The 26,045-nt window shown below is 54.7% G+C and overlaps 10 protein-coding genes across 10 annotated transcripts; 5 read left to right on the top strand and 5 right to left on the bottom strand.

Moving 5' to 3' along the window:
* Positions 1-151: 151 nt before the first annotated feature.
* Positions 152-2,217, bottom strand: ASPACDRAFT_1859803 (uncharacterized protein; the record flags this gene model as incomplete). Its single annotated transcript, XM_020197698.1, has 3 exons — positions 152-1,140; positions 1,216-1,965; positions 2,014-2,217. The coding sequence occupies 3 exons, from the start codon at positions 2,215-2,217 to the stop codon at positions 403-405; spliced, it is 1,692 nt and encodes a 563-aa protein (XP_020052382.1). The 3' UTR covers positions 152-402.
* An 801-nt stretch (positions 2,218-3,018) lies between these two features.
* On the bottom strand, positions 3,019-4,789 carry ASPACDRAFT_81718 (putative FAD-dependent oxygenase). The gene is made up of 3 exons (XM_020205938.1): positions 4,444-4,789; positions 3,774-4,385; positions 3,019-3,720 (listed from the first exon to the last, which is right to left on the bottom strand). Exons 1-3 carry the CDS (start codon positions 4,720-4,722, stop codon positions 3,085-3,087), a joined length of 1,527 nt encoding a protein of 508 aa, XP_020052381.1. The 5' UTR covers positions 4,723-4,789; the 3' UTR covers positions 3,019-3,084.
* A 664-nt stretch (positions 4,790-5,453) lies between these two features.
* On the top strand, positions 5,454-7,363 carry ASPACDRAFT_126316 (uncharacterized protein). The gene is made up of 6 exons (XM_020196911.1): positions 5,454-5,945; positions 5,998-6,125; positions 6,180-6,279; positions 6,336-6,477; positions 6,532-6,740; positions 6,797-7,363. Exons 1-6 carry the CDS (start codon positions 5,766-5,768, stop codon positions 7,274-7,276), a joined length of 1,239 nt encoding a protein of 412 aa, XP_020052380.1. The 5' UTR covers positions 5,454-5,765; the 3' UTR covers positions 7,277-7,363.
* Positions 7,364-8,741: 1,378 nt separating this feature from the next.
* ASPACDRAFT_1859800 (uncharacterized protein) lies at positions 8,742-9,857 on the bottom strand (the record flags this gene model as incomplete). The annotated part of the gene is made up of 1 exon (XM_020197697.1): positions 8,742-9,857. One exon carries the CDS (start codon positions 9,852-9,854, stop codon positions 8,823-8,825), a length of 1,032 nt encoding a protein of 343 aa, XP_020052379.1. The 3' UTR covers positions 8,742-8,822.
* A 1,602-nt stretch (positions 9,858-11,459) lies between these two features.
* On the top strand, positions 11,460-11,921 carry ASPACDRAFT_64027 (uncharacterized protein; the record flags this gene model as incomplete). Its single annotated transcript, XM_020203957.1, has 1 exon — positions 11,460-11,921. The coding sequence occupies one exon, from the start codon at positions 11,460-11,462 to the stop codon at positions 11,919-11,921; it is 462 nt and encodes a 153-aa protein (XP_020052378.1).
* Positions 11,922-13,498: 1,577 nt separating this feature from the next.
* Positions 13,499-14,404, bottom strand: aspf34 (cell wall protein PhiA). The gene is made up of 2 exons (XM_020205937.1): positions 14,061-14,404; positions 13,499-13,979 (listed from the first exon to the last, which is right to left on the bottom strand). The coding sequence occupies exons 1-2, from the start codon at positions 14,362-14,364 to the stop codon at positions 13,720-13,722; spliced, it is 564 nt and encodes a 187-aa protein (XP_020052377.1). The 5' UTR covers positions 14,365-14,404; the 3' UTR covers positions 13,499-13,719.
* Positions 14,405-18,099: 3,695 nt separating this feature from the next.
* On the top strand, positions 18,100-20,453 carry ASPACDRAFT_81712 (uncharacterized protein). The gene is made up of 6 exons (XM_020205936.1): positions 18,100-18,825; positions 18,914-19,408; positions 19,476-19,625; positions 19,679-19,987; positions 20,059-20,153; positions 20,222-20,453. The coding sequence occupies exons 1-6, from the start codon at positions 18,597-18,599 to the stop codon at positions 20,312-20,314; spliced, it is 1,371 nt and encodes a 456-aa protein (XP_020052376.1). The 5' UTR covers positions 18,100-18,596; the 3' UTR covers positions 20,315-20,453.
* A 1,278-nt stretch (positions 20,454-21,731) lies between these two features.
* Positions 21,732-22,905, top strand: ASPACDRAFT_126303 (uncharacterized protein). The gene is made up of 2 exons (XM_020196910.1): positions 21,732-22,695; positions 22,857-22,905. The coding sequence occupies exon 1, from the start codon at positions 22,151-22,153 to the stop codon at positions 22,409-22,411; it is 261 nt and encodes an 86-aa protein (XP_020052375.1). The 5' UTR covers positions 21,732-22,150; the 3' UTR covers positions 22,412-22,695; positions 22,857-22,905.
* On the top strand, positions 22,878-23,684 carry ASPACDRAFT_81699 (uncharacterized protein). Its single transcript, XM_020205935.1, has one exon. It carries the CDS (start codon positions 22,931-22,933, stop codon positions 23,513-23,515), a length of 585 nt encoding a protein of 194 aa, XP_020052374.1. The 5' UTR covers positions 22,878-22,930; the 3' UTR covers positions 23,516-23,684.
* Positions 23,685-24,091: 407 nt separating this feature from the next.
* ASPACDRAFT_126296 (putative mitochondrial carrier protein (Rim2)) lies at positions 24,092-25,860 on the bottom strand. The gene is made up of 4 exons (XM_020196909.1): positions 25,548-25,860; positions 25,428-25,484; positions 24,690-25,344; positions 24,092-24,630 (listed from the first exon to the last, which is right to left on the bottom strand). The coding sequence occupies exons 1-4, from the start codon at positions 25,676-25,678 to the stop codon at positions 24,421-24,423; spliced, it is 1,053 nt and encodes a 350-aa protein (XP_020052373.1). The 5' UTR covers positions 25,679-25,860; the 3' UTR covers positions 24,092-24,420.
* Between the last annotated feature and the right edge of the window lie 185 nt (positions 25,861-26,045).

Genomic DNA, 26,045 nt, shown 5'->3' with positions numbered 1-26,045 from the left:
GAATTAAATACGAATTATACTCAGTTCTGCCCTCAGTCGGCCGATAGATAAGATCGGAGCACGCAATGCTGCAGGCATATGATGTCGACCGCAGTGCAATCGGCAGATGTCCGAGGTTACGACGCACAATCTGTTGCTACCGGGCATGGTTTCTGGATGAAATGAAGGTCTCTAGAATTGCCCTGCACCCCTTGGTGGACTCATTGCCCATGAACTATGTACATCTCTCCCGGTACGACCCCCAGCTCGCGCAAGATCTACATGAATGTCGCATACTCGACTCCAGAGGGCATTGAAGGAGGGCAAGCAGGATCCAACCCTCATGAATTGTCAATTTGCAGTTCCATCCCACTCAAGCTTTGCCCTCGTACCATTTGTAGCCCATCACCATGCTCAACAAAATTAAACCCCCGCCTTCTCCCCCTCTCCCTGAACCTGCACCTTCCTCTCCCCCCGCTCGCCAACAAGGGTATGTTCCGACTCCAACGCCCGATCCATACTAGAATGCCCGATCCCCAGCGCCAGCAAGAAGCTCAACCCCGACACAGCCGCAAAGAAGATCCAGAGATCGCGAAACGCCTCGCGAAACACACCGACATACGCCGCCTTGACCCCTTCCGCCAACCCACCCTCCTTACTCCTCAAGACCAACGCAAACTCCGCCGCCATCCGCGCAACCTGCCTATCCAACCCAGCGTTCCCCAGCCTCTCCGCCAACCGATTCTGGAAGAAAGTCCCCGCCACCGCAACGCCAATGCACATCCCCAGCGACCGCATGAACGTGTACAGCCCCGCGGCCGACGCATCCCGATTATCTTTCGCCAACGCCTGCACGGCGAAGTTCTGCGAGGTCAGGATCAGTCCCTGGCCCGTGCCGAGGGTGAGGAAGATGAAGACCCAGCGCACGGCCGAGATCTTGGTGTCGAGGAGGGTGAGCAGGGCGATGGCGAGGGTGGAGAGCAGCCAGCCGGACCAGATGGCCCAGCGGTAGGTGCCCAGGCGCGTGAGCAGGGCCCCGGTCATGACGCTGGCGGGCAGCATCACCCCCAGGATGACCATCAGGGCGAGGCCGCTGGTGATCGGGGAGAAGTGTTTGACCGTCTGGAGGCAGAGAGGGATGAAGTAGAGGAGGCCTAGCATCTATTTCGGTGGATCAGTCAGTATCTTACTCAATGAGGGGGGGGGAAAAGGGGAAAGGGGACTAGGGCCACGAACGAGAGCACCCTGCAAGCACGCGCAGAGATACGCCAGCACGGCGGAGACACTCCCGAACAACTGGAGATGGATGAATGGGCGTCTCGCGCCGTACGCCTCCCACAGCAGCGCCACCACACAGCCCACCCCGCCCACAACGATGGGCACGATCGTGCGCCAGCTATCCCAGCGGAACTGGTTCCCGCCCCAGGTGATGCCGATCAGAAAGCTGCACAAACTGCCGATAAACAGCACCCCGCCGATCCAGTCGATGCACCCCAGTCGCTGCAGGATACTCGGCCGCTCGGCGCGCAGCCGCACCGTCAGCGGGACCATGACCAGCCCCAAACCGCAGAACGGTAAGTTGATGTAGAAGATCCACCGCCAGGGGATCTCCTGGGCGATGGCGCCGCCCACCACGGGTCCCGCCAACGTCCCGATCGCCCACGCCATCTGCACGATCGCGTAGTAAGTCGGCCGCTGCCGCAGCGGCACGATGTCCGTCGTGATCACGATGCAGCTGGCCATGATCCCGCCGCCGCCGACGCCCTGCAGCGACCGGCCGGCCAGGAACAGGTGGAAGTCGTGTGCGACGGCTGAGAGGATCGTCCCCAGGGTGAAGAGGCTGACTACTCCGAACAGGACCTCCCGGCGGCCGAAGACATCGGATAGGTCCACGATGAAGGGCTGGCAGACGGCGCTGGCGAGGAGGTAGGAGGTGCCTGCCCAGAAGGCTTGGACTGTGTCGCCTTTCAGGGATTGTTCCAAGACCTGAGGGTATTAGCGGGATCGCCTGTGATTGTGTCAAGGGGCAGGTACCGGGATGGCCGGCGTGATGACCGTGGTGTCCAGCGAGATGATGAAGGATAGCAGCGCCAGGCAGCCGAAGATCAGCCACTGGCCCTTTTTCGGCTTCCAGACGGGAGGGGAATCGGAGGGGTCGGACTCGACTGCGTCCGTGGCATGACTGGAGGCGAGTTCGCGCGTGGAGGGAGTGTTGAGCTCGTCTTTCGTCGGCGACATGGTCGTGAGTGTGACAGCGTGTCTCGGCCCATTATCAGAGGGAAAGGTCGAGGAGGAGAGAAAGTTGCGAAGTGGGATTGTTTTGCTTGTCATGGTGCAGTCTCAGCCCCGGGGTCAGCTCGGCTTGCAAGCCCTAAGAAGACAAACACCCTTGCAGATGAGCAAGAGCTGAACAAGGGGCAACGTGAGCCCGGCAAACCAATAATCGACATGCACGAGACAGGTCACCCACCCATCAACAATCACAATTCGCCGATCGCTGCCGGATGCAGAAGGGAGAAATGCATCTTCATGCAGCGCATTCCGCCGTATCGGGTCATGATTCGAGGAATGCCGGAGACCTGCAGCTGCCGATACGAGGCTATCGGGAATGAATGCGCTAACGGAAAAGCAATCATTTCGATGGGCTTCGGTCACATGGTTTCGTGTGCGGTGTTTCTTAGCTGCGCGGTGAAATTGCCAATATAGCTGCTGCATAAGTCGCATGGAGCTGGAGATGCTGCACGGTCCAGCCGTTTGTTCTGAGTCAAGGAAGCAGGGATTTCCGGATCGGCAGTGAGGAGGGCTGACCATCATACATCGGGCCCTAATCTGCAGAATGGCTGATTGTGATTCGCTTCGGTGAAGCCCGCCCAATTGGATGGCGAGATTGTCTTCGAGTTACCTATAATCGCAACCTTCTGAAGTGTTACGAGGGATGCGCAAGGAGATTGACGTTCTAGGGCCGACCAGCCACCAAGCAAATTACAACATGAGCTGTGAAGCAGATTAACTCTATACATCTATATAAGTGTGTTCTTTATATACATTACTTAACTTTTGCACCAGTACAGCAATTACAGACAGCCTCCATCCCCGCCGAGTCCCTCACGCAACAGGCGCATAAAAGCTGAACTTTCCGGTGGGATCATACTTCTGCTTCAACGCCTGCAACCGCTGCTGCCGCCAGTCCTCACTCCCGTACAACTCCCGCGGCGACTCCGTGCCATACGCATAATTGACATACGCGCGGATCTCCGAGCGGCCGGTCGCGTTGAATAAGATCTCGCGAAGCTGCTGACCCACGCTGTTGGCCTTCTGGTCCAGCTCGTCCCCGTCGGGGAAGTAATTGATCATCGGGGCGGCGAGGAGGTTCTCGGACCGGAAGGCGAAGGCGCTGGAGTCGCTGTCGACGGCGTGCACGCCCTGCGCGGAGTAGCCCTCGAACATGAAGATGGAGTTGTTGAACGGGGAGGCGCCGCGCGTGGCATCTGCGTAGACGTCCCATGCCTGCTTCTGGGCTGCCACGTCGTACGTCTCGAGGTAAATCGGGAAGCGCGGATTGGCCATGCCCATCTTCTGGCAGGGCGGGGAGTCGACAGCGATGCTGGTCCAGCCGGCCAGGTCTTTGTAGGTGCCGTTGGCGGGGGTCACGGAAATGGGGCCGAGTGCGTGGAAGGGAGCGCTGTAGGTGGAGTCGACGGCGGTGACGCCTTCTTGGATGAGGTAAAAGACGATAACGGGCTTGAAGGGGGTTAGTTTGGAGGTCTGGTAAGTGGGATGGGAAGGGAACGTACGTTGTTGGGGTCAGCGTCGGCGTTGTTCATCCAGTAGGACCAGTTGATCACACCCTCGGGCTGCGTGCCGTTCTTCAAGAGGTAGTCGTTTGTCGTCTGGTAGACGGCCTCGACCTGGTCGCCGCTGAAGATGATGGTCTCGATGGCCCAGTCGCGGTGCTCGATGTCGTAGATCTTCGAGGTCAGCGAGGTGACGATCCCGAAGTTGTGGCCCGCGCCCTTGACGGCCCACCAGAGGTCGGAGGTCTCGTCGATGGTGGTCAGCGTGCCGTTGGCCAGCACGATGTTCATCGAGACGAACTGGTCGGCGACGAGGCCGTGGTGGCCCTGCAGCCAGCCGTGGCCACCTCCCAGAGCGGGGCCCAGGAGACTGACACATTCGCAAGTGCCAGTCACCGTCTGCTTGCCGGCGGCCCACAGCTCGTCCGTCACAATTTTGGACATGGTGCCGCCACCGAAGGTCGCGGTCTGGCCATCAGCGGCGACCTGGACACCGCTCAGCTGGCCCATGTAGATGGCTATCCCGTAGTCCATCTTGCCCAGGGAGGTGAGAGCCCCATGGACGCCATTGTAGGTCAGGAAGGGGATTTCCTTCTTGTTGGCATATTGCACCTACACATCGTCTTGTCAGTATATCTTCCTGATAGTGCGTGGATCAAGGCGGGCATACAATCTCGGCAACATCATTCTCCGTGCCTGGCACAAAGACAATGTTCACCTCGGGCTCTTCGAGCACCGACCAGCGGGTGGTTACATTGGTGAATTCACTGGAGCCCGGGCAATAGACCTGCGCGGTGCTCGACAGCTTGGCTCCGAGAGCCTTGAAGTCGGCATCGCCTGAGTGGCAAGCGCCGTCTGACCCATCGGCCGCACGAGGCAGGGAATGACAGGCTGCCGACAACGCCCACGTGGCGACAACCGTCACGAATTCCAGCTTGAACCGATACATTGTGTGCAGATACCGGATGGCAAGCCAAGTGAGAAGGAGAACAAGCAAAGATGACGACGGGCAACGGGTGTTGAGGATCGTCGCTGTAGAGAATCCTCCCCGGGGGGCGAGGCGAGTTTATTTCTAATATTCGTGGTAGCCGGACTCCACTCGACCAAAATTGGGGTTCGACTTAGGATTGTGTTCCTGACTGGATTGAGTCATATGATCCGGGTTCCTGGAGTAGCACCGGAGATATATCTGAGTGTGTAACTCCCCGACAACCAGGATTAGGCTGAAAGGTTGCTGCTGGGGTACTGGTGGATGGGGGGCGGATGGAAGCCCGGATGTGGTGGTGGCCCTAACTAACCATCGAGATGAATGGGGGAATGGCATGCTCCACACTCTCCATCCAACCATGGAACAAATTCCCTCGGGGATGACGGAAGGCAGCGGAAGTGGTCGATCACTTACTTCCTTAGGACTAATGAGTGGGCACCTTATCTAATTATGAGTGGGGCGCTGGATTCTCCGTGATTTAACCTTGTGCTTGTGCCTCCAACCGAGGTCTTTTCCGGCCATTTAATGTGCACAACTGAATACAACTCCAATTTCCAGGTTAACTTCATCCTCAAAGTTTGATACCCACCACTGGAACACGGCCAATCAATGCTGAATATCTTTCAGTTGCAATTCAGCCAGGCATAGGATAGAGTGCAAGCACTGGCCCAGATGTATGCCCTCGCGGCGAAGTGGCAGTCCACACGGAGTTCAGGTCGTTCTTGTGCGTACCTGGCGACTCAAAAATAGGACAGCATACTTACGTTACATCTGCCACCAGGTGTTCCTGAATTTCGTGATCCAATAGCCGAGCCAAACTCCGAACCACACACTCGGCTTGTGTAATGCTGCTGCACGACAACGTCCACATCCGTTCTTAATACTAAACAGATCGCGCGTCTCTAATCTACTTCCAACACAAATGGAGACCTTTGCTCTGTCATATTCCCCTTACGGTCTCACACATTTTGTTCGCATTGTAGATCGAACTCTTCTCGCAGGACATGTGGACTCTTCTGGAGGCGCGGGATGCCGCCTCTAAAGCGGCCTACAACACCAACGTCCAGCTCTGGACCATGTACGCCATCGGCGTGGCTGTGACGATGCTACGGACCTGGTCGCAGGCCAGAGTCGTGGGCTGGAGGCATCTGCGCCTGGATGATTATCTCGTGTGGGTTGGGATTGTGCGTACCATCCTTTCTGCTGAATGAATTATAAAGCTGACATGATTTGCAGTTGTTCTACACGGCGCAGGTCTCTCTGGCCTACAATGTGGGCGCAGTGGCCCATGGCTTGGCCAACAACAGCATGACTGACGCTCAACGGGCAGCGTTGTCGCCAGAGAGTCCCGAGTATCATGCCAGGTTTGTCGGTCGATCCACGTCTATACTGCACGGTTCACTGATCTCTCATGTCAGGGTGATCGGCTCGAAGATCCAACTGGCGGGTTGGGCCACCTATTCGGCATTGATCAGCTTTCTCAAGCTGTCCATGCTCGCGTTCTATACACGGTTGATGGTGAGCACCACACCTGTTACCCTGGTCTGCGATCACAACTAATGTGAATGACACAGAACGGCCTCGGTCGGCGATATCGCATTCCCATCTACATTGGGTTTGTGCTGGTGGTTGGAAGTTTCCTCGCCAGCATCATCACAATCCTCGCGTCATGCCGCCCATTTCACAAGAATTGGCAAATCTACCCTAATCCCGGCAGTAAGTCCCACCTCGTTCACAATCAGAAATAAACCTACTCACAACAACTATCAGACATCTGCCAACCTGCCATCTCCATGCCCGTCGTCGCCATCACCTTCGCCTCCAACCTCCTCACCGACCCCTACCTAATCCTCCTCCCGATCCCCATGCTGTGGGGCTCCAGCCTGAAAGTCATTAAAAAGATCGCGGCGACCATCATTCTCAGCGCGGGAATCTTCATCCTCGTCTGCGCGACCCTCAAGGCCGTCTTCATAATAGTGGTGAGTCTTACTCCGTCCTCACTCATAGCCTCCCGGAAACCCTAACTCCCGCCCAGGAACAAGACAACGGCGCCTCCCTAGCCGAAGAATGGGGCACGCGCGAGACCTTCGCGGCGGTGATCACCACGAACCTCCCGATGGTCTTCCACCTGCTGCGCACCTGGCTGGCCCGCGCCTTCGGCAGCGCCTTCCAGTCCTCGCAGAAGAGCTACAAGAACCCGTCAGGCTTCCAAACGATTGGTGGCGGAGGTGGACTAGGCGGCTCCTCGAGCCGCAACCGCGGCAAAGCGTCGGATCCGATCACGATCGGGCTGACGTTTACGGAGAGCGAAGAGCGCATGATGGACAACATGAAGATGCAGGCGCTCAAGGCGTACCCTGCGCCGGTTTCACCCCATCCGGATACTGATAACGGGGCGATTGTCGTCTCCAACCAGATCGAGATCACACATGAGACGCGAAGTAGCGCGCATAGTGATGCCGAGGCCGCAGGCAGGACGACGCCGCATGCGCCTGAGGAGAGTTGGTTGCGCTAGGCTGGCCTGGAGCATGGTCCTTGACCGAGGACGGTTTCTTTTGTTTCGTGTACATACTTTTCACCATACGATTTTTTTCATCCCTTTTCATTTGTGTTTTTCTTCTGTAATATGCAGCAGCACACACTACAGCACGAGCGGAGAAGACGAGAATTGCACCCTTAATCAAGTCTGTGCAGTCCGGTCCGCACCGTCAGCACTAGTTTAATCTATCCGGCGGGGCGGCTACACTGAAAGCAGTATGGATTGTTGGGGTCAGTGTGGATGCGATCTCGCCTACAACCACACCAAAGAATTCTCTGCTCTGGCTCGGTTCCGCCCTCTTCCGGCATTATCTTTGTGTTTTGCTTCTCGGGAAAGGTTGCTTCGGCCGGATCCCTGTGGTATCATTCATATCGGCTGGAGTAGTTTCTTTGCTGCTCAGTGGGGTTGACCCTTTCGCTAGGTGCAGGATTTGTAGAATTCATCAGTATGTGCACAAAGGCAATAGAAACATCACACTCTGATGGCCAGAGAGCTTGTTCTGAAGAAAAACGCCGCAGACACACTAGCAGGGATGCTGCATGCTGCAGAGTTTATTCCATCTAGCGCGAACTCTCGACGTTCCTTCGTCTCGAGTCCAAACCCCCATGTAACCCTTCCATAACCGCTGGAGTAGAAACTATCCTAAACCTCTGAGCAGCGCCCACGACTGTGGGATAAGAACTCTGTTGATGGCTAGACCATGTGGTGGGCGCCAAGGACAGTCTTGGCGGGCAGCGGACAGGAAAGATTCCTGTGCGCCGGTCAGAATGCAGACGGTAATGTGGACGGTGGGGCGCAGGTAATGGTCGATTCAATTGAGTTCCGATAGTGAGAAGGCCAGCAGGCGGCCACGTTCTGGTCGAGCTTGTTGGTGCATTAGCTGGAAGCTTGCATCTGCTCGCTGCTTAGCAGAGAACAGGGTTGGTTAATAGGGGCAGCGGCGTGGTTTGAGTTCTTTACTAATTTAGGGCTTTAGGAGTGTGCTGCAAAGAGTACCCGGGTCTGCTAAGCCACAGCTTGTCCAGAACTTCACGTAATCATTGAATGCCACAAGATGGAATAGATGGTTTACTCACTGACTTGTTAGCATCGGGCGTAGTCTCTAAAATGTCGCGTGTTGTAGGAAAGCTGTTTTGTACTGAGATTGTCGATTTCGCAGCGAACTTAGAGTTATGCCGCTGAGTTGCAATTTTAGCTAGCTAGGGAGCGTAGGCATAGCCCTAACTCGGTTGCTTTCCCCCGAGAGTGTAACACTTTCTTCGGACCCTCACAGTAAATTTGAATACCTGACCAGCCTTCAAGAATCCTACCTAGGTCAAGTATATCAGCGCTTTGGATCAGCTTTCAGGCTTGCAGATGCTCTGATAACCACAATTAATTACAAATCAGAATATGAATGCACAGAGAGCCACATGAAGATTTTTGAATAGACCCTTCACAAGCCGTTTTTTATTTTTCTATTTTCATATCACCCAGAGACCACCCCTGGTAGAACCCCATCCCCATCCCCGACCCAGTCAGTCTACCGCGGATCCCGATCCTCCTCCCGAATATTCAAGAACTTGCTCGAGGACAAGCGCGGCCGGTAAGGCGAGGAGACGTCGGAGTCCGTGTCGCTAACCCCCTCGATCTTCTCGCGCGGGACGCGGTCGCGCCACTGGCGGAGCATGAAGAGGTCGTCCTCCTCTTGAAAATGGGAGCGGCCGTTGTGGGTGAACTGGTCGACCTCGCCGTTGCCGGCCTCACGGTACAGGCAGATCTCCTTGCCGGCCTGGATGACCCCGTGGAGGACCTGCGCCGTGTGGTTGAGGGCCCGTAGGCAATGGAATTCGTGCTGCATGACGCGCAGTGGCTCGCCTTGCCAGTCGATGGGGGTCGCGCTCGTCCACACGATGAGCACGACGAAGGTCGTGGTGCTCACATGGGCGTGGTAGAGCTCGAAGGGTTGCTCGATAGGGGCGGGCTGTGTGCGGAGTTCGTGCCTTGTGAGCCCGCGGGAGAGGGGGCCTTGCTGGAGTGGCGGGCTCGCTGGGCCTGGTTCCGGGGCTGGTGAGGCCTCAGGGCAGGGTGGACCCTCCGGGTGGAGGTCGAGGAGATCCTCGGCCTCGAAGATGGGAGCCGAGGAGACCTCGGGCATCGCACGGGCCCGCGGAACTGGTATAGGAGTCCAGTCGAAGAACCGGGGTACATTGTCTTGCGACCCCAAGGTGCCCGAAGAGGTGCTCAAGGAGCCGTCGCCATGATAGTGAGGCTGGGGACAGGTACAGGTACAATGCTCGCACTCGACAGTGCTACTGCCCTCAGATGAGGTGCACGAGGTACACGCCGACGAGGTACAAGTGCATTGCGGCCGGGAAGAGGTACAGTACTCCGAGGAGGTGTCCGATGAGCTCGCATCCTCAGACCCAGATGCATCCCTCGCGGGGCAGGCTGGGACTCCTATGTACACGTTGCCATTGATAACAAGGTTGCCCTCAACAACAATTCGGGGGAACTTCATGGCTGGTGGTGAGGGGGTCCAGTCTACCAAGGTGCTTGTAGGTGTGGTAGTCATGGGTGTTGTGAGGATTCGGGGGGGTGGTTCCTAACCATAGATAGTGTTAGACTATTTATAGCATAGAATAGGGTTTCAGTGAGCTAAGCTTAGAGGTGATTTCTTTGTAGCTCTTATAGAGAAAAGTCTTTACCTGTGCTTGATTGAGTGGAGATATCCTGAAACTTGTGCGACTTTCTTTGATGGCAGTCCATCCCTGGATATGAGGTTTGTTGTCGCAAAGCACTTGTAAAATAAATATTCCGGATGATATGCGACGGCAAAGAAAGTCTTTGGTGCATTTCAGAATGCCTTCCCATGGCCATCAAGCTTCCGGGAGACAAAGAAGATAAGAGAGAAACGTAGTAGAGTGGAGCGGTCTAGCTCTCGATATTCTCCTATAGCCAAACAATTCCAAGTCTGTCCAAAGAGCTGGATACTACCACAGGGCATAGGGCTGTTTCCGTTGATCCCGGCCACTCCTCTCCTGGATAACAATCTCAGGCATGAAATACAGAGCATCGTAGATAGGTATTTCCACATGTTACTAACTGAAAGAAATCAAAGACGGTTGTCATTCCTGAGTAAAGAATTGGTACCAACTATGGAGGACATTGCTAATCTCTAACTTGCTATAAGTAACTTCAACACATCTCTAATTGTAAATTTATTGTTACTGAAGTGTACACGTTTTGAAGCCTTCTATCAGTCATGTTTATCATTTACTTCCTAATCTCATCAAATGCTTATAAACTTGTTAGTCATGTATGATTTAAATTAGACGTAGGTTTTTACTTGACAACCAGATCTCTTCAGCAGGAGTGACCTTAATGGTATGTCTATTCTGTTAATCGTCAGTCCAAATCTACCATGCCTTCAACGGTATACCTGTCATCTTATATAGAATACATCAAAGTCAGAATATATCAGGCAAAATACAGTCAAGAGCAAAGGCTTTGCTTTTGTCTTTTCCTGCTGCTCAAAGTGTATGCATTCTCTACTAAAGTATCCTAGGCAAAGACTGCACTGCTTTGATACTAAGCAAAATTGTCCCACTTCAGTTAATTGCTTACTATCGTATTTATTATTTATTGTGTTGCACTCGCAATCCTTGAGGTCTCCGGTTGCAAATCTCTGGTAATATCCGTTCGATTGAAATTCAATCACCAACGTTGTATAACGAGCGGAACAATCAGCTCTAAAGGATTGAGATATTTCCCATATCTATGTGTCAATGTTTGATACAGCAACTTAACTTTGAAGGCAAATTCTGAAGAAATAGGTAAAAGTCTCCTGATACTCAAGACCAAGTAGAGTAAAATTTCTTTCTAGAGGCGTGTTACTGTATAATGCCTGAAATGCAGACGGATTTTCTTATATTCTCAGTTGAAAGTCACAATGAAAGTCTTTCACAGAGTACAGTGCTGTCAAATACAGAACAAAGCAGATGTCACAGTCTCCTCTGAACCCACCGACACAAATACAAAGACCACTTCCCCACAACTCTATATATAACCTCATCTCGAGCCTTTGTACAACCGATTCCAACCGCCAGTCCCCATGAATCCAGCCAAACCAATGACCAACCACCAACCAACTCCACCCCACACACCTCGGCGCATGAACATGGCTACCCGTCTAGGCCCCCGCCCCACCGGCTTCACCCTCTCCACGAGGGACATGCACCTCATCACCAACCCTTTTCCCAGTTATGAGGTTGCCTTCATCCACCTCAACCTCGCGACCACGCTGACTGTGGTGACCGTACGCGACCCCGCCCTCTCCGTCATCCCGTGGGAGTCGGAGCCGCTGTGCGCCCTGCTCGCCGAGTTCCGGCGGCTGCGGTTCCACCACCCACGGGCCAAACCCCTGTACGGCGTCATCTACGCCGGCGACTGGATGCGACTCTACCGGGAGCGCATTGTAACTCCAGATTGCCAGTCATTCGAGCCGAATGACTTCTATGTGCAGCTCGCCCCCGGGCGGGACACGCTGCATCGGATTCATGACGCCGAGCTGCTGTTCCGGTGGTTGCGGACGATTCCGCGGAATGAAACGAAGCTGGTTGGTATTCCTGACAGTGAGTAGTAGGCTTGTGGTAGCAAAGGGGAGAAGGATGTTACGCTGTTGGATGCAATAGCGTTTTCCTTATAGTGACAGCCATTAGCCTGAAGGGGCTGGCGGGTATATACTCAAATACGAATACAAAAGAAAGACACAATGTCTTTGACTAGTATCAATCTCTTCTCTTTACTGCAAATAAACATACAGACTGCGTTTCAGGCCTACCGTGAGCAGGTTGTGGATAAATAACGCCGAAACCTTTACCCGTACCATCGCCAACGCTATCCTGGCGGCAGAACGATTGCCCTAATTTTCCACGTCGCCTTGGCCGCATCATATAGATAAGCTTAACCACCTGCAGCTGTCCAATAATCTTCTGTCACTTTTAAGAATGGTGTGCCCTTCGGGCACGACCCACAAGCCACAACGCTCGGCATCCTGGGCATGGGGCGGATCGGTCGTGGGGGAGGAGTTGTTAAGTCCGGTGGTGTAGTTGGATTGTGTGGTGGGTTGTGGTAATATAAATGCTGTGTTTTAGGGGGTTGAGATGGTAAGGGGAGAATTGGAGACTGCTATTTGCGGGGTTCGTGATGATGGGCGTATACGTGACGATCACACGTGGACTTGTAGCACGTGGTATAAGGTGTTAGTTCTACTACGCAGTAAGGACCATCGGACATAAGCAGCAGGCACGATGTTCCCAAATAGGCTACCAGAAGGGCCACAAAGAGGACAGTGTATAGTCCTACAGTATGGTACTGAGATCAGCCAGGGTCAGTAGTAGAGTAGTGAGCACACTGTATTGTACGCCAACACATATAGCTACAAGTTCCGAGTGCATCAAACGTCCGTTCCGGAGCTTCTGGGCCGACAGCTGCTCAAATTCAGTCTCCAGCAGGCGCACGTCGCGGCGAGACAGGCCAAGCCGGTGGCTGAAAGTTCAGCCGGAAGGTTTTCGCAGCGGCACGGCCTTCTCCCCGAGCATCTCGGCTACATGTCCGATTCTATACAAATAGCTTCGATGTACCAGTTTAACAATCCTTGTAGGGCACACACCGCTCGTTTCCGGTCTTGCACACCATCACCGGTCAAATACTTTGTTGTTCGCCTCCTCATCATGGTCAACGTGATTGCTGATTCTGTTTTCACCAACCAGGAGTGCAATTCGGCGGCGACGAGATCGTCACCAATAAGCAGGGCGCCGGGAGCGCCACGACGTGCATGGCGTATGCGGGGCTCCGGTTCGTCAAAACTGTACTGGCCGGGTTGCGGGGGGAGGATGTCACTGATGAGGCTTTTTGTGTATTTACCTGGTATTGAAGGGAGGCGTGAGATGGCGGAGGAGCTTGGGGTGGAGTACTTCACTGTGCGGACGGTGCTGGGCCGGGAGGGTGCGAGGAGGGTTCTTCTGTCTGGTGATATCGATGCCAAGGAGAAGGAGATGGTGGAGGTCGCGGTTCGGGAGCTGAGGACGAATGTTGCACCGAGGTTGGGGTTTATGGACTGAGCTGATCAGTTTTTCCAAAGGATCTGATTGAAATCGGTAGGATAAGAAACTACGCCGTCATGCACTACTATCCAAGGCAAAGGATGATGTGGAGGGAGTATATTGCAGTTAACCAGAACTCAAACCCTATCGCAATTACAGATTGTCATTACCGTCCACCTTCCTCCACTTTTCTCCCACCGGTACATGAAGAAACAAAGTTGTATGACAATGCCTGGTCACAGACATCTATCGAACTATCTCAAACAGCCCGACTTCCTTGGATCAACCGCGTCCAGACCGGAGGCTGCCATGATTATTGGCTGCATGCAGCATTTACTCGGTGTACAGGCAGCCGTTGGGGTTGGTGGTGGTCTCAACGCGGGCGGCGATGCCGACGCAGTCGCTGTTGCCGGCGGGGTTGCTCACGCCGGCGCTGGCCCAGATGCTCCAGGCGCCATCGATGCTCTTGGGGCAGGCGATGAGGTCGCTGCCGCCGAACTGCAGGTGGTTGTTCTTGTCGATGGACCAGCCCTGGCGCTCCGCGTTCTTGGGGGCGGGCTGGGCGCCGGTCGTGTAGCCGATCTTACCCTGGCCTGATACGCATAGCTGTCAGTGCTGGTGAAGGGTGAGAGAGTCTATGAATAATCCGGCAGAAAGAGAGGAAGAGGACGTACCCATGCCTGAGCGGTCGACGTAGAACTCCTGGGGAGTGGCGGACTGGTCGTACAGGTACAGAGCGCCGTCCTGGATGTAGAAGGTGGCGGTCTGCTCCTTGGGGCGGGCGCAGCTGGCGTTCTGGCCGGGGAGGCCGGCGAAGAGGCTGCTCTTGGCCGCGGTGAAGGGCTGGTACTGCACGGCGCTGCCGGAGTGGATGGAGACGATGCCGAATGTCTGGCTCTGGGAGGAGGCGTCGGTGGCCGGGAGAGCGGCAGCGGTGGCAGCAGCCGAGGCGGCGAGGACGATGTTCTTGATCTGCATGGTGGCGGTTGGGGTTGGATTAAAAGTGATTAGAGGGAAGAAAGTATGGTGTGATTGTGTACTGTGTAGTGTAGTGGAAGTGTTGATGATGTTGATGATGGTGAGAAGGTAACGAGGAGCAGGATAGACGGTCCCTTTATATCTTCCAGAACAGCTGTGAAGCCATGACCACCTCGTCCAGCTCAGTACAGCCAGTCATTAATTCTCATTATTTCCTGCAGCTGCAACCAGGATCTATGCTGTCATTGTCTCTCAGCTACTATTCCATTCATTGAATCATTCAGGGTCCTGCAGCCCCAAATTTAGCGGCGGGTGGGGCGTGACCAAGGGATGCCCTAATTGGTGAGGATTCGGCTCATGTGGGCGAGACATTCGGCCTTGGGAGCCATTGGCATTTCAGAAATAGTAACCCCCGGTCGCTGTCCCCGTTTTTCTGCTCTGGCAAGACTGTGAGATCCGACCCACACTACAGACATTGTCTCATTTGGAGAATTGTTGATGGTCGATGGGCTTTTTCCTCCCCTTCGCAGCTGCAGCCGAGGTTCGGTTGCCTGAGTCAAGGTGGCTGCTGGGCTGCAGTCGGTTACATGCAGCATTGTCTTTGCTGCGGTTTTTCTCAGCTCCGTGAATAATATTGCTACTTGCCACTGAGACAGCCACCGTTCTTCCACAGCGACTTGAATGAGGCGGGTGATTGTCTCACGAGGCAGGAATTCAGGACTCAAAGTGAGGATGAATGAATTCAATAGTGTGTCAGGATATCAATCAATCGATCGGGGATCGCCTCTAGCGATTTCCTCAGTACGGAGCGTAAGAACCTTGATAGGTGCCCGTCCAATCTACTGGCATGAGTACGGTGGCTTAGCCGTTGGCGGGCGTCTTGGTGGAAATCGGGGATTCCCACGTTTTCCCCCCAAGGGGGTTATGAGGTAATAACTGCGGGACAGCCACCCCCACATTTGTCTCGGAACATCGAAGATCATGGATCAGTACGAGTACCTTTGGTGGCAATTGAGGTGGTTTTCACCTCCTCTCGCTCCTCAAGAGGATTCGGCCGGGGGAGAGTACTGCCGCTGGCTTGCATACACCCACGAGTTTGTTCAATAGACATGCTATAACGTTATGATTTGTTTAGGCAGAAGCATAAACTTCTCCTGGCCAGGAACTGAACCACACCTATACTCCGGAGTAGGTAAGACAGCCAAAAAAAATTGCGAATTCGATAATCCTGCACCGAGTATGCCCGTGTTTTTGCCAGTTGCCACAAACAATGCCATCCCAAAATAGCACGCTGGCCTCATGTGTCCTGCAGGTCTTGGCGGTGTCAAATTGACCACCAGGTGAAACAATGACAATCTCCGCCCGGCGCCCTTTCCAATCCGTCCAATTCAGGGTGTCTCTTTTATGCATAATCCAATACGGCGACGTCCGTTGTTTGTTGCATGAGAATAACGTGCAGCATACTTTCCTCGCATGTGTGGCTTTCAGCTCTACGCTTTTGGTTATGTGGAGGGCGGCTGACTGCGCTGCTTGAGATACATAGGGTATTCATCGTACAAAGCTTCACTCTTCTCCCTTGTCAATCCCCCTGGTGTCTTACTTTTCAGTCTATATCTCCTAGCGAGCGGGGTTCAGAGACGAGGTCCAAGAATTTCTCGACTATCGACACGTTTCTCATAGTCGGGCTGCACGACCAATCCCGACCAGCACATTCAACTCAATATCATGATCACCATGACGCTAGCGACAGGTCGACATGCAATCCTGTTTATTTGCTTTTGTAATGTCTCACTCACTTTCCGCACGCTGTCTGGGAAAGGAGAAATTGGAGCGGTCGGTTGATGAGGATTGTCCGATCGTCCATTTCCGACGCACACCGCGATGTGACAAAGATGAATGCATATTATCTCAGAATATCAGTCCTTGAGCTACATTTCGAAGGTTGAACTTGGGGGTTCTGGAAGCACCTACAGGACTAGTGAGGCGACCGTTTTCTTAATAGTCCCAGAAAACACGATCATGGGTCGGCCCGAGCGAGCCCCTGACTCTGCTTTGGGCCGGAGTCAGCTTTCCAGAGTCAGCTACCACTCCAGCGCCCAACGAGTGGTTCTATAAGACTAACACGGTCGTGCTGGTACCTGTATTATGGGACTTGTCTGCCTGGTGTTGCTATACCTTGATAGTGAGCGCATTGCCTTCACCGGCGATGATCCTGATTCTTTTGGATTTCTCAGTCGCTGCTGCCCAACCATTTCCCATGGGCTAGCTAACAGACGGAACAATTGAAAGAGTGTTTCGGAGAACAGACGAAGCAAATATTGCTCGTCGTAGTGCAGTACTGCTTGCTGATCATAGTTGTAGTAAGCGTTCACACTGCTGTTCTGTTTCTATGGTGTATGCGTACTTCTCTCTAACCAAGCATGAGCATGACGCATAATATGTAGCCTACCGTACCTGATGCAGACTCGATATCTCGCTAACACGTCGATCTCTTTAGCTGCTACATAATGAATGCATCTGAAAGCAATGATCGCCGCACCCATTATCGCGAATGCTATGCAATGCATAGCAGGTACCCAACTTATGAGGGATACATGCTTGTTGCACTAGAGGCTTCTTGAGACTCTAGGCCAAATGTTAATTCCCCCGAATAAGTGATCTTATTACTATCGTGTGGGTAACACTTGCTCCCAATCCCGACCGCTCTTGTTCTTCTCGAACTCTACAATTCGCCATATACCAGAAGCTGATGCGGGGACAGCGCAACCAAATAACAATTAGGGCACAACATCAACTTCACCGACAACGATCACATGCTCCAGACAACTGTTGGCCCCTTGCTCTCCCCAAAATGGAGAAGAACTTACAAATGGTGTCGACTCAATAATGGCGCGGAAGCGCGCCCCTTAAGTTGCCCGAGCGTCTTGCTTATTCCGACTTACCCGGTAAGCACCAACCTTTACCCCTTCTATGGAGTGGTCTCGCTTACAATTCATCGACAGTATCGACGTGCACGGTCGGTCTGCCAAGTAAGAGGGGTGTGCAGCTGCACAGTCACCTGGGTCTATTGGACGGAATATGCCACCGAAGCTTCACCGTCTGGCAATGCTCCCCGACGTGAGGCAATAATTGACGGACCAGGGCGTAAGTGATCATGAACCACTATAAGTATGTATACCACACCCTCTCTCGGTCAATTCAGATGATAGCTCAGGCTGCCAGGTGGTTAGCACAGTACACCCAACCGGGTGCGGCTTATCTTTTCCGATCTAATCGCAACCATGCCGAAAGCAATCTCTGACCAATGACAGCAGCCGGGATCCGGCACGAGGAAGCCATACGATTGGCCGCGCGGCGAGTGAGTCAAAGAAGGGCTTCTCCGAATTGGAGAAAGTGGAGACGCAGTTTCCCCCAACTCAGGTCAGAATTTGCGCGTGCGGCGTCTGCTCTTGCTTTTGCGCGGGTATCGGCCGACACTCGTGCTGCGCTTGATATTCGATCAAGTCATCTGGCAGCCAATATCGGGACAGAGGAGTGCGATAGGTTGGCAGCATAAGGTCGGACACCCTGCAGCAACAGGTCACTTGCATAGCGCCATAATTCTACAAATGGGCAAGGAATGCGGAGGGAGGTGCCAACTCCGGAGGGCAGCTCAGGCCTCATTATCTGGCGCCCTCGGAGAACATCCCGAGGGAAGATTTCTCCAATTTGGTGTTGTGTGCTTTTCCTCCACTAATCCACCGGCGTCATCCTTCTTAAATAACCTCCACATCCCTGCTCCCTCGTAGAGGTCTGGTGACCAGGGACGACGACATATGTGCTGACACACATAAACCCAACCTACTCCCCACATGCACATGCTTAGCTACACCAGTGCACTCGGACACGGACCATCATCACAGTGAGAATCCCAAATGCCTCAAGATCCCCCCTCGGACACCCCGCGGGGTCCCCTCGACGATTCGGGCTCGTCGACCACCGGCACCGTCTTCCTGCCAGAAACCGGCGCAACCACCCCCACCAACGCCTACCTCACCGAGGACGAAAAGGGCGCTGGCGGCTTCGACCCGTCGACCCAGGAGATCCAACAGCGCTACCTCGAACTCGACACGCCGCTGCCCACCCCGTGCATCACGCTGCCGCCCGGCCCTAACCAGTCCGCCCCGCCCGACCCCCCGAACCTCGAGAAATACATCTCCCCGTTCCTGTGGCCGAAATGGCGCAAATCGATGATGACCTGGATCGCCTGCGCCGTCACCGCGCTGGCCGGATACTCCGCAGGCGAGGTCAGTCCCGCCTCGAGCGTGCTGACGGCGGAGTGGGGGGTCAGCGCGGTGGTCTACAACCTGACGATCACCGTGTTCTGTATCGGGTTTGCCCTGGCACCGATGGTGCTGGCGCCTTTTTCGGAGATCAATGGGCGGCGGCCTATTTTCGTGGCTAGCGGGATTCTGTTCACTGGTGGGTGGTTCCCCTTCCCCTTCGCGATATGCACCATAGTGTATACCGTTTCCCGCTCATCTGGGCTAACTTCTCGTCTCTCATGCAGCATCCCTCCTCGCGTGCGGCGGCACCCACATCTTCGGCGGCCTCCTCGTGGCGCGGATCCTGCAGGGGATCGGGGCGTCGACCTTCTCGACGATGGTGGGCGGGGTGATCAGCGATATCTACCACGCGGAGGACCGCAACACGCCGATGGCGCTGTTCTCCGGGGCGGCGCTGTTCGGCACGGGGCTGGCCCCGCTGATCTCGAGCGCGATTGTCCACCACACGACTTGGCGGTGGGTGTACTACTCGCACGCGATCGTGGCGGCCTTCTTCGTGGTGGTGATCTTCTGCTTCTTCAAGGAGACGCGCGGCAGCGTGCTGCTGAGCCGGAAGGCGCAGGCGATCAACCGGTACTACGAGCAGCTGGAGGCGGCGGGCCACTTCGGGGTGATGCTGGAGGAAGGGAAGGTCCGGCGGATTCGCTGGCGGGTCAAGAGTGACGAGGAGCGTGTGTCGCTGGTCAAGATGATTGGGATCTCGGTGTATCGTCCATTTCGTATGTTGCCTTCGTCGTCTCTGGTTCGGAACAGAATGTTTTGTGTAGTGCTAACACTGGCGAACAGATATGCTGGTCAGCGAACCGGTCGTCTTCTTCTTCTCGCTGTGGGTCTCGTTCAGCTGGGCGGTGCTGTACCTGCAATTCGGCTCCATCCCGCTGGTCTTCCGCACCAATCATGGCTTTAATATCGAGCAGACCGGCGCTGTCTTCACCTGTATGCCTCTCCCCATGCCTATCCCAACCAGTCCCCATGCTAACATCCTCAAGCAATGTGCGTCGGCGCCCTCCTCATCACGGTGATCAGCATCTACCAGGACAAAATCGCCCAGCACTACAACCTCCTCCCGCGCACCCCGGAAGCGCGCCTGTATTTCGTGTGTGTGGAGGCGGTGCTCATGCCCATCGGCCTGTTCTGGTTCGGCTGGACCTCGTACTCGTCCATCGCGTGGATCTCTCCGACCATGGCGATCGGGTGCGCCACCATGGGCATCTTCGCCGTCTACCTGGCCGTCTTCAATTATCTGGCCGACACCTACCACCGGTTCGCCAGTTCGGCCATTGCCGCGCAGTCGTGCTGTACGTCCCTCTACCCCTTTCCCTTTCTCTGCAAAGTTATCCAGTGGCGGCAGAATACTAATGGAAACCAGGCCGCAACCTCCTAGGCGGCGTCTTCCCGCTCGTCACCAACGCCCTGTTCACGAACGTGGGGTACCCCGGGGCGTCGAGTTTGTTGGGTGGTATTGTACGTTCATTGCCAATTCCCTTTTTCTAGATTCGTGGTTGTAGGAGTGCTAACTTTGTTGGCTATAGGGTGCCGTCCTAGTCATCGTGCCCTGGGTGCTGGTCTTCTACGGGCCGAAGATCCGGGCCAAGAGCAAACTGGCCAGTCAACTGGCTCATTAAAAGTTTTTCTTTTATTTGATTTTAAAAAGGGGGAGGCATTGGGTCTTGCATAGCGATTTTGTTTCCATATATCCATATATATACAGGGATAGACGGGTGGACTGGGGTTCACTTAATAGATAGACGCAGGGTGGTTACGAATCATGGTAATGAGAAGTGCGCTTACTTTTACGATCAAATTGCAATTCCTTTGGGATTATTGCTGCGGTGGCTGCATGTATGAGGGCAGGGCCTGGCTTGTTGCCAGGCCGGGGCTGGGTCATGTGACCGAGTTGCGCCATCGTCTCTTCTGACTTTCAGGGAACTGACAACGTGCTCAACGCGCTCTTTATGGGATATTGCTTTCAGCCTTATGGCCTCGTTCAGCCAGGATTCAACCCTTGGCAAATAAGGGCACATTTTGGTAACTAACCCATATCACTCATACAGCACCGTAGCCGCACCCCTGCCCATCGCACCGGACAACTCCCCGTAGATAACAGGAGTGGTCGACATCTCTCCACATGTGGCGAGTGAATCCTTACTTTCAGTCAGGGCAGTAAGTAACCTCCGACCGCCGGTAAGGATAGCGATAGAAGATCATCCAGCATGCCCTGCAGCGCCGCCCATTCCTACTATGCAGAGTTATCTACTCTCAGTAAACACAGCAACCCACCACACCAGCAATATGTATGTCTACAAAAGTCGACATATCACACCACAACCCCCCGAAATCGCACCAACCCACCAACTCAGCACGTGCCTTCCCTGAGTCCAAAGTAAGCACCACCAATGGTGGCCACCGTGCGTTGGGGGGATGTCGTTCCTGCACAGTGGCGATAGGGCCCAGGTCAATTGACGTCAAAAAATCGGGTCCAGAATGTTTGCGCGCGATTTTTTTGAATTGTCTATTGTCCAAGCGCAGACCGAAGACGGCGTGGGAGGGTCGAGGGTTGAGGTTCTGCTTTGCCGAAGGGGAAAGATCGTCGTTGGGGTCGGTGGTAGTGCACGGTTTGTACTCCACTTGGTTGGAATTGGGAGAGCTGACGTCAAGGTTTTTCTTATTCTTGGGGGTTTACAATGATTGAGGATTTGAAAGAGTCTGGACTATGTTTGTTACTGTGTTGATGGGGACTCGAGGCTAGGTTTGTTTCTACAGTGTGCTTCGATATGGTCGGGTCATATGGTTTTGAGTTCAATGGTTTTGGGCCTGGCTGGGGAATAATCTGGGGGGAGGATTGTTTGTTGGGGGGGGGACAAAGGGAGGAAAGAAACTTCGAGGCATTTCGGTGAGCACCAAATAGCCGAAATTCACCACTCAGCCTTATGAGAAACAAGAAATTTACCCCGGATGACTCTGCCCCCCGTTTTCCTTCCAATCAGACCCTCCATCGCCGAGGGGCGGAAAAGAGCGAAGAAAAACAGGGTCCAGGAACCCTGCGCTGACCATCACGGCATTAACACACACATGTACGTACTCGTGGTAAATAGTATGAGTATTAAGTAAATCGATGGCTCCCGGATAAACCACCCGTAGTGGTGGTCAGGCTGATCACTGGCTCTCCGTACACGAACACCTCTTTGCTTACCCTGCATCAAGATTACGCAAACCCAGCCCAGCCAAGATCCGACCGACGAATCTGACGATCCTCATCTGCCTGCCCTGTCCCCCTGCCCCCCCCCCGGCCCGACACTTCCGTCCGTCCATGTCTCGGGCTCTGGTTGCTGATTGCTGATGACGCACCCACGCTTGGTTGCATGCAGGTTTGATGGCCAGCAGGAAGCTGTAGTTGGAGCTGTCGCAGCAAGAGGAGCAGGTCGACGTGGTTTGAACTACACCAGTCCAGTCAGTCTCCTATGGCAGGGTTACACGGGCTGTCAATGCTGGTGCCTGTGAGTGGCGAGAGACTGCACTGGGGATCAACAAATGGGGTACATTTCGGGGGTTCCGTCCAGTATCAGAGTTTGAACATATTCTTAGCTACCACCCACCAACTCATCCCCTCTGGTGTGCTGCGTGTGATGGCTCACATTGGAGGAATGCCGACCAGAAAAAGAGGCAGGGCAAGGCGTCCGCCACAACCGTACCGCCACAGACAAACAACCCCGGCCCTCTGAGGGTCTTGGGTCTCCAATGACGACGAGTATCACAGCAAAAAGGAAAACCCAAATTCTAGACACAGAGCAACGTCATTGCCAAGCAGGGAAACAGGAACGCGGCAAGACACTGACTGCTCGCAATGGGATCATAGTGGGGCCTGGGCCGCGTCTCCAGGGCTGTGACTGGTCGAGCCACCCTTCACGACAGCCCTGATTCGTATGAAAGGTTGTCAACGTGGGGGAGCAGGACGGAGATGATCATGCAGTGGACTGGGCTGGGCTGCTATTCTTGTCGTCGACAGGTAAGTCACCTCTTGTGTTTGCTTGTGTGGTGTATGCTAGAAGCCTGGTGGCGATGGAGGTTATAAAGACCCTCGTCCCTCGCCGACCTTTGATCTCTACAATTCTCCAGTGTCTCCTGCATACATCCAGTCCATACATCCATCCTCACTCCTCGGGTCAGGTACCATCTCAATAAAGTTATCGATAATCGACTACCGCTATCTTATCATACCACACCACCAACCAAAAACCAAAATGCAGCTCCAGAGCCTCCTCCTGACCACCCTCCTGTCCGCCGCCGCCCTGGCCTCCCCTCAGGGCGGCGTCGTCTCGGACGTCGTCTCCGGCGCTGAGTCGGCCGCCACTGACGCCGTCGGCGCCGCCACCTCGCTCGCTAGCGCCGCCTCGACCGCGGGAGCCGCCGGCGCCTCGGACGTGACCTCGCTTGCCTCGTCCGTCGCCTCGGAGGCCACCAGTGCGGCCAGCGACGCCCGCTCCGCCGCCTCCAGCGCCGTCTCCAGCGCGCTCTCCGGCTCCTCCGTGTGGGCTGCCTCGACCACCACCCTGACCGGCACCAACGGCTCCGCGACCGCCACCTCCACCATCTCCGACAGCCTGACCCTGGCCAAGTCCACCTTCACCACCACCCACGACGGCACCACCTCCACCGGCACCACCACCTCCACCGGCACCGTCACCAACATCGCCTCCGCCTCCTCCGCCTCCGCCTCCGCCTCGTCCTCGACCGGTGCCGCCGGCGCCCAGGCCACCCCCGCCGGCGTCCTTGGCTTCGGTGTCGCCGGTGTCGCCGGTGTCCTCGGTGTGATGGCTGCCTTGTAAGATCCTTCCTTACAGATAAGAGGATCGCGGTGTGGAGATGGGAAGTGTGATGGGAGATGATTTGTCGGGCTGTGGATAGGTTGTGGGATTTGATACCATCCTTTTTCTTTTTCTTCTATAATGGAATGTCAGTTTTATGTATATGATGAGTTAATGCTATGATCCTTTTTCTATCCGTTTTTTACTCTTTTGACCTGTAAATTGTGGATGTGATCAAATTTGTAGGGTGCGAGTTGGAGTTGGATCCTGTACGGATTAATGTATATGTTTTGGGGGGATTCTCGTGTACGAGCTAGCGGAGCCATGCTTAGAATAGATTTCTTGGTGGCTCTTACTATCCGAGTGATCTGATCAAGGCGATGCTTCGAGATCTCATGAGTCGTCGTCTATACCGATTTTCTCGTCCCTTCGTCGAGATTGCGCGTTGGATTTGCACAAAGTAAACAATAGTCACGTGATAGCATCTCGATACCTAGTACTCCCTACACGAACAACCGACAAGGCTACGAAAATGCTGGATTGACCATTTTTACATACCCAATGCAATAAAACGGTATTTGCTTTAAGGAGATTAGAGAATTGAAACGGAGCACTGAGTCCTGACCGTAGTTGGAAGCAAGTAGAGTCTATTCTAAATATATTTCGGGAGTGGCTGACAGCAACAACACCGGGCACCAAAACAAAACGCGCTCAACGCCAACCCGAATCAGAATCACACAAAACAACACAAAACACCCGAAATGACATCGTGGCCTGTACAAATCACCCCTCAAGCAGTCGGATTACAGGGTATCTATGCGCCACATCTTTTTTTCGAAATCATACAGTCTATAATACATGAGACGGGAAGCAAGCGGTCGCCGCCCGCCCGAGGTCTCGCCTCGCCGTTGGCCAGCCTACGCCAATCATTGTCTCTCAAGGACTTTGAGAACCAGCTCATACGTCCCGATCGTGATCGCCGCCGACGGAACCGTCCGGAGCAGATGCGCCGTCAACCCGCCGTAGAGCGCGATCATCCCCTCCTCCTTCAGGATCAGCCGCGCGCACTGCAGGATGCTGGTGTACTTCTGCCGACCGTCCGCCATGGGGGCCTGTCGGAGACGAGTGCGGATGACCTAGAGAAAGAGAGCCGTCAGCCAATATTCGTACCTTGAAAAACAATGATTCAACTTACCTCGTGAGGATAGGCGATCAGACAGGCCACCATCTTCGACAACCCGGAGGCACCGCTCAGCGCCAAACCCTGCACGAAATGGTTCGACTCGGGGCCGGCCCCCTCCAGATCGACCTTGGTGGCGATCAGCCCCTTGATGCGCTCGTACATGACCAGATGCAGCGTCGTCTCGATGCTCCCCAGATAGCTCGCCGTCAGACCACGGTATAGACCCTTGGGGCCCTCGTGCCGCAGGATCTGCTGCGTGCAATCGAGACTGTTCTTGTAGCGGCGGGCGCCCGCCTTGTCCAGCTGCAGGCGCGTCTTGACCACCCAGATGGGGTTGGTGGCGCTGCCCGTGGCGATGCCCGCGCACGCCGCCGACAGCGCGTGCACCAGCGTCGTGTCCTTGTCGCACCCCAGCACCTCCGGCAGCAGCCGCTTGCAGTTGCCGTATGTGTAGAACTTGACCGCGCTGGCGGGCACCACGCCCGTCAGGCTGGGGCCCAGGCCCTTGAACAACCCGCGCCAGCCCTCGACGCGGTGGATCGAGAACAGGATGCCAAAGGTCTCCCGGAAGTGGTTGACCGAGGAGCGGACGAAGGATTGTCGTATTTGGTTGGGGTGTGGTGTGAGGCGGGTGCTGGATTGGGTTTTGTAGTAGTCGGTTTGGAGGCTGTTCGCGTACATGTCTCATTAGCTTCGCGAAGGAAATTGTTGGGAGGCGATGCTGGCAGCCTGGAGGAGGAAAGCGCTTACCGCGTGCGGAGAACGTCAAGAGGACTTGTCATGATGGCTGTCACCATACCGCCGGTCCTGCACATCGATTAGCTTTCTCTTTCAGATGTCGTCAAGGTCAACTGCAGATAGATCACTCACGCGCCGGCAATCAAATGAGACCATGATCCCAGACTGGAGGTGTTCACGCGGTCGGGCACGGTATCGGTCGGAAGTGTGGGTGGAAGCGGTTCTCCAGATGCACCGCCCGCCTTGCGAACAACGGTCTGCATCGTTGCCATGGAGGGATGTCGATGGATTGTATTCCGGTGTTTCTCAGTAGGTTTAGATGAAGATCGACAGATAAAATCACAAGTGGCAAGGAAGAAGACAGAGACAGGGGGATGCAGGAGCAGGGAGTGGTTTTGCTCGGCCAGGGCCTGGGTCGATGGATTCAGGAAAGTTTTTTTTGCGGCGTTTGGAAAGATACTTCCGGGCGGCGAACCCCAGGCGGTCAGCATCTGTGACGGCCATCATGTGATCCACCTGTCACTTCCCCGTCATTACTCATCCGCTGACTCAGCCATGCATGCGCTGCTGCGAGATAAGGTGGAAATGCATTGGAGATCCGAATTGGTGGGCTTATGGTGAAGCCTAGAC

Source organism: Aspergillus aculeatus (assembly GCF_001890905.1).
Source record: "Aspergillus aculeatus ATCC 16872 unplaced genomic scaffold ASPACscaffold_18, whole genome shotgun sequence".
NCBI classification, from domain to species: Eukaryota; Fungi; Ascomycota; class Eurotiomycetes; order Eurotiales; family Aspergillaceae; genus Aspergillus; species Aspergillus aculeatus.
The sequence above is the reverse complement of the archived record's forward strand: the minus strand, read 5'-3'. Positions and strand labels throughout refer to the sequence as shown.